Below are 6000 nucleotides of genomic sequence, written 5' to 3'. Positions count from 1 at the left end.
TGTCATGTTTATCTGTTTTTTTTTTAAAGATCTGTCATTTATATTAAGTTGTCTGGACAGTTAATAGAGGTATTTCCAAATAATTCATGACATCTGCAGAAAAATCAGAGTTCCAAGATCGGTTTGTGTTAATAAAATATCAGGTGACTGTTTAATTTGCTTAAGCTATTTAGCGCCTGGTTTTCGGTAGAGCTGAGCACCCAAAAGTCCAGATGAAGTCCAGGTGAGCTGGAGGTACTCAACACCTCTGAAAAATCAGGTCCCAATAAATAATAATAATAACAGGCTAATTCAACTGGAAATGATGTGTGAGCAATGACACTGCAGTAGCAGTGGGTTGGGAAAGAGAACAGAGAGCAAAATGACTTAATTTTTCCCATCTATAATTATTATAATTCCATGAATGGCCCTCCAAAATCAGACCAAAGCAGCCTAATTTATGGGACAGAGTCTTTTTGGATTAAGCTGTAGATAGTTTTCAAACTATCTCAAACAAGTTCAAGTTACAATAAAGTTCCATGAAGATATTGTCTATCTATGCCAGTCTGAATGGCAGATGACATTTTAAATGTCTCACTAAAATACACACTAGCAAAAATAAATCTGTCGAGAAAAGGAGACATAAAAAAAAAACCCAACATGGTTCAAACTGATCCCCAAATAAGAGCTCTGGCAGATCTGCTCCCTCTGTGTAAAGAGGATTCACTCAAAACAGCAATGGTTAAACTCCTCCCCTGCAAAATGGCATTGACGAGTTCCAGTCCAGTGACCTACAAAAATCCAGGCTAGGTTTTGTCTGCAGCTGTCTGTATAGTAGCTGAGAGCAGTGTTAGTCCTTTTTTCTTGTTGTGTTTCTGTTACATGCTCATCGCCATCTTGTTGCAAACCCTTTTCTTGTCTGGAAGATTCGTAGGGGATCAGGGCCGGGGGTAGTTTGATTAGGCATTTTTACTTGGGAGAAGAAAAGGAGAAGGAACCCCCGTTTTTTTGTTTTTTTTTTTAAAGTCTCCAGGATTTTGGATCCTCCACTGAAAGGCAACCCAAGAGATGAGCATTGAGACGCTTTTGGAAGCGGCCAGATTTCTGGAATGGCAAGCCCAGCAACAACAGAAAACACGTGGTAAGGGGGGGGCAGCATGTAAAATCGGAATTAGAGCTTTTTAAAGACACAGGACACCATTTTCCAAAAGCTGGAAAAAAATATAGTCTTTATTTTTACAAGCAAGCAGCCTGATTTCCAGTCACCCGTCACTGCACTGTGTGTTACTGACTGTGTCTTAGGGGGGTGGAGGGTACATCGCTTTCAAAGCTGATTTTATAAGCAAAAAGCATGGTTTCCAGTACTTGATGTTCTGAATTAAAATAAATGTAACGGATGATTGCAAAGGGGCTTGGAGTTAAATCCGTCTCCCTTTAGCCTTTCCCGTCGCCTCTGAAGCAGGTATGTCTTAATTTTTGTTGGAGTTGAGCGTTTAGTAGCGATGTGCTGACACATGCCTGTAGGCGATCGGAAAGCCCTCTTTTTCGGGAGGGCTGTCTCCCTTTTCTCTCTCATTCATCCATATGTATGTACGATGCAGAGACTCTTATTCTTTGGATGGTCTGCAAAATGCACTTTTTTTTTCTTTGCTGAAAGGGTGAAAACGATCGTGTTCAAAAAGTCAGAGCGATCGAAGCCTGGGGTTTTTGTTTTGGTTCAAAACCTAAAGTGTTTTAATCATTATCATAGTGTGTCTGGGCTGGTGGGTTGGGAGGGGGTAGTTATGCGCCAAGATGACCCCCCCCCTCCCCGCCTGTCTTCACAGAACCTGCCTGCGATTTGCTTTGTAGTTGAATTCTTACAATGGTCATTAATGTATGTAACGTGTACAGTTTTTTTTTTTTCCCTCTTTGTGGGGGGAAATCTCCTCCTGTATTTCAGATCTTAGGGCGGTGGCAGTACTCCAGCAGAGCTGAGTGAGGGGAGGCTGCTTTTGCATAATGAAATGACAGAGAGTGTCATATGATACACTCCCCTGTTCCGCCTCCCTCCTTTTTGGTGTGTGTGTGTTCTGCCTTCCTGGAAATGTGCAGAGGGGAACCTTGGGTTGGCTCCCCCTCCCCAAGCCAGTGGTGTGATGGGGGTGGGTGGGGAGAGCCGTGCTCTCGTGCGACCTTGATTCCGTCTGCGGGGAAGGATCTGGGCCCGGGCAGAGGCAGGGCTGTAGCTTGCCTCTCCCATTTGGAACGGAGCGTGTTGCTGCGTTCCAAACTAGTTAGTTCCATGGGGGACGATGACGTGTCAAGCCCCGCCCTCTACCACGTGCGCCGGGGACACTCCCTCTGGGGCTTCTGCGGGGTTGCTTCACAGCTGCACTTTCATTCTTACAACAGAGCGTGTGGTTGGTTGGGGGAAGGGCTTCTACCAGTCGGAGCTGGGGAGATCAGAAGTGCAGGAGGTTAAAGAATATTTCCCCCCTTCCTTCCCCCCCCCCCCCCACTGATCATCTGCTAATTAATGTTGGTGCAGGGCTTTGAAAAGTGTAAAATGCCAAATATGTGTATCAGTGCATCTTCTGATGCAGGAAGAACTAGTCCTCACCCCAAGGGGTTTATAGTCTAAACTGGATAAAAATAGGGCAGCAAGGACTATACTTCGGTATTTTCCCTCCAGCTCATCTCTCTCACCCCCTCCCATGTGATCTTCATCCTGCAGATAACAAGGTGTGTATAGGGAACAGGTGGGGAGGGATAGCTCAGTGGTTTGAGCATTGGCCTGCTAAACCCAGTGTTGTGAGTTCATTCCTTGAGGGAGCCATTTAGGGAATCTGGGGCAAAAAAATTGGGGATTGAGCCTGCTTTGAGCAGGGGGTTGGACTAGATGATCTCTTGAGGTCCCTTCCAACTCTGATATTCTATGATGTTCTGATTATTTAATTTCTTATACTGTGGTGGCATCCATTGTGCTAGGCATGCCAAACACACACAAAGGCAGACCTGGTCCCTAAGTGCATCAATCTGATCTAGCAATTCCCATTTGCTTGCAGGGAGGCTCCTTCAGTGTTTTTGATCAATTTTAATGATAGTTTTAAAATCATCTTCCTGTGGCTGACAACGATTTTGTGTGTGTACATGTACAACTCTTCCTTTGTGCGGATATTTTTGCCTGAGTGGGTGTGGAAATCTCATTCTAATTGAACTTCGGACCTGGGCCTACATCATGATGAGCCTAGTCAAAACTGAACTCAGGGCCTTTACTGGCATTCATGACAGTGGGTGCAAGAGGTATGGGCAGGGTGAGACCTCCTGTATGAGGTAGTATAGGGTAAGGCAGCTCCACTTCCGACCTGTCATTTTTAATCACATGGTAGGATAGTTGTAGATGCACATGGTACTTGCTGTTTGGCAAGAATGCCATCTTTCCTGATAGATCTCTGTACTCGTCATTGACCTTAACCCAGATATAATTCACTTCCTCTATAACAACGTGTGTAACCTTTTCAAAAGGAGAAGATCAAGTGTGTGTGTGTGTGTGTGTTGTTAGATTAGCAATGCATTAATACTGTTAGTGGCTTTCAGTTAATTATTCTCAAGCCAAGGTTCTTGAACATATTGCAGTAGAATTTTGGGATTCCCCTTTTTATTTATTCATTTTATGTGCATGTTCTCAAGGCTGCTGGAGCTGTAATGCAGCATTAGCTCAGCGACACTACTGTACCTGCTGCAAAAGCAAGAAGGAACAGTTTCTTTGTGTGTGTCATTGCTGTGGGATGGAGCTGAAAATCTATTGTTTCACTGGTGAGTCATGCAGGACACAGTGGATGTTGTGAAGAAAGGCAGCTTGGAGACATGAAAGGGCAGACAGCTTTCTGGTTAACTAAGAAGGGAAAATAGCCACCGTGGGCTTGTGGGCTAACATATCTTCTCCTCCCTGAGCAAGTGCTAATGTCATTGCTGAGGCTGGGAGTTGTACCTGCATCCTGGAGTAGTACAGCTTTAGGGTGAATTAAAAAATCCATGTGTACATTTAAGACAGTGATGGTTTACAGTCTCCATATTCAGACTTGCTCACTGGTTAGTTAGTGTTAATATTCTTAGCTGCACGCCAAATGCACTCTAGAAATAGAGGAGATTAAATATGTGAGATGTGGTGTCAGGCCATGCCGTTCATTGCGCAAACCACCTCTCGAGAAGATGGTTATTTTTTCAGGCACCCAGACATGTGGGAGGCTGATCTCAGAACATGTAGAGGAATGGCCCCAGCTGTGGCTGGCAAAGTGAGTTCAGCATGACGCAACAAATGAGGGTCCCAAACACCCAGGAGCAGATGGCAGCGGCATGAGAGAGAAGGCACAAGGATGGCTTGGGTCAGCCAGGCTTGAGCACAGCTTGCTAGCTGCAGGGGACTTTTGTTAAAAATAGCCTTCCTGGCAGAACTGAGTTTGAGGAGGGGCTTGAGCAGGGTGAGGTGGCAAACCAAGCATAAAGGAAAAAGGCGCCAAGGTGTCGTTTTGAGTTTGTAGACCCTTCAGGGCAAGGATTGTCTCTTTTTTCCCCTCTGCTTGTACAGCACTCAGCACAATGGCCCCGATTCTGAGTGGGCTCTTTGGATGCTACCATACTAGAAATATTTACTACTAGTGCTCTGAGAGGAGGTCTCAACACTGGCAAAGTAGAGAGGGCATGTGGCAGGGGAGAGTCGATGTGAAAGGAGACCAGGTCAGAGAAATGGGTAGTAACTGTCTGGTGTACAGCCCCAAGGGAGACAGCAAGTTGTATGAACTTGATATATGGGGCAAGGGGGAAACACTTGAGCAACTCAAAGGTGAGGGAGTGACATAGGTGGAGCGATGGGAAAGAAAAAAATATTTGGGGCAACCGCAAACGTGTGGGGCTGACAGTGGAATCAGGAAGACCCCGGAAGAGTGTCTGCCTGTGCTGTTGGGCTTTGATATTGCTCTAGCAGGGACAGACTGGAATGTACTGGCGTTGTGGGAAAGCGAAGCAGGAAGTTGCTCGGGAGGCCCTGCTGTCCAGGGCAAACTCCAAACTCATAGACCATGTTGCTCTCCCTCTCCATTCCATTGCCGGAGAGGGAGAAAACTTTCTGCCACGGCTCCTTATGCATCCATCCAGCCATGGAACTGGATGGGAAGAAATCACTGCTCTCAGAGTCCCCCCTGCTAGAGTTTCCTCTTTTTTTTTTTTTTTTTTTTTTTGGCAAGACTATCATGTTTCTAACATGGAACTGTTCATTTGACAGAGCTAGCAGCGTAAAGATCAGTGTGTCATTTGCTGTGCTGCTCTGGGGAAAGATCCAGACACCAGTAAATGCTTTATAGCATGGACTGTCATTTTCTGTGTATTTGTACAGCACTTGGCCCAATGGGCCAGCAACCTGTTGGCCTCCAGGCTCTTCCACAATATAAATGTTAAATGTAAAGGGGGAAGGAATTATTTTGGGGGAGGAGAAGATTAAAGCAAGGCTTGTCCTTGTTTTGGAGATCCCCATAAATGGTAAGTGTGGCAGTGGAACTTTTCACTTCAGTATTTGTTACCCAGGGTTCCATACTGTCTGTGACTACATACTGTATGGGGTACATCTCTTTGCTTCCCCAGTTCAGTACAAGCCTTGTGCAATATAAGAGCAATGTGGCATGTTGATTCGCTGGTGAGGAGACAGTGGCTAGGGTAAAGTATATGCTGTCTCAGGAAATCTACAGTTAAAACAGGAGACCTGAGTTCTGCACCTGGCTCTGTGACTTGTGCAGTATGAGTTTGGGCAAATTACTTTACTTCTCTGTGCTTCATGTGTGAAATGGGGCTATCATAGAATCATAGAATATCAGGGTTGGAAGGGACCTCAGGAGATCATCTAGTCCAACCCCCTGCTCAAAGCAGGACCAATCCCCAATTTTTGCCCCAAATGGCCCCCTCAGGGATTGAACTCACAACCCTGGGTTTAGCAAGCTAATGCTCAAACCACTGAGCTATCCCTCCCATCAGTGGTGATATGCCTCC

General features: G+C 45.5%; 1 protein-coding gene across 2 annotated transcripts in view; it reads left to right on the top strand.

The window, feature by feature from the left end:
• Positions 1 to 801: 801 nt before the first annotated feature.
• Positions 802 to 6000, top strand: part of MNT (MAX network transcriptional repressor) — a 67388-nt gene continuing 62189 nt past the window's right edge. The window contains exon 1 of one of the 2 annotated variants that reach the window (XM_038375600.2): positions 802 to 1120. In XM_038375600.2, the coding sequence (XP_038231528.1) occupies positions 1048 to 1120 (73 nt within the window). In that variant the 5' untranslated portion in view covers positions 802 to 1047. The remainder of the gene's footprint in view (positions 1121 to 6000) is intronic. The other variant, XM_043499375.1, reaches the window with a different exon arrangement.

Source organism: Dermochelys coriacea, chromosome 17 (assembly GCF_009764565.3).
Source record: "Dermochelys coriacea isolate rDerCor1 chromosome 17, rDerCor1.pri.v4, whole genome shotgun sequence".
Lineage (NCBI taxonomy): Eukaryota > Metazoa > Chordata > Testudines > Dermochelyidae > Dermochelys > Dermochelys coriacea.
This window is presented reverse-complemented; position numbering and strand designations above follow the sequence as displayed.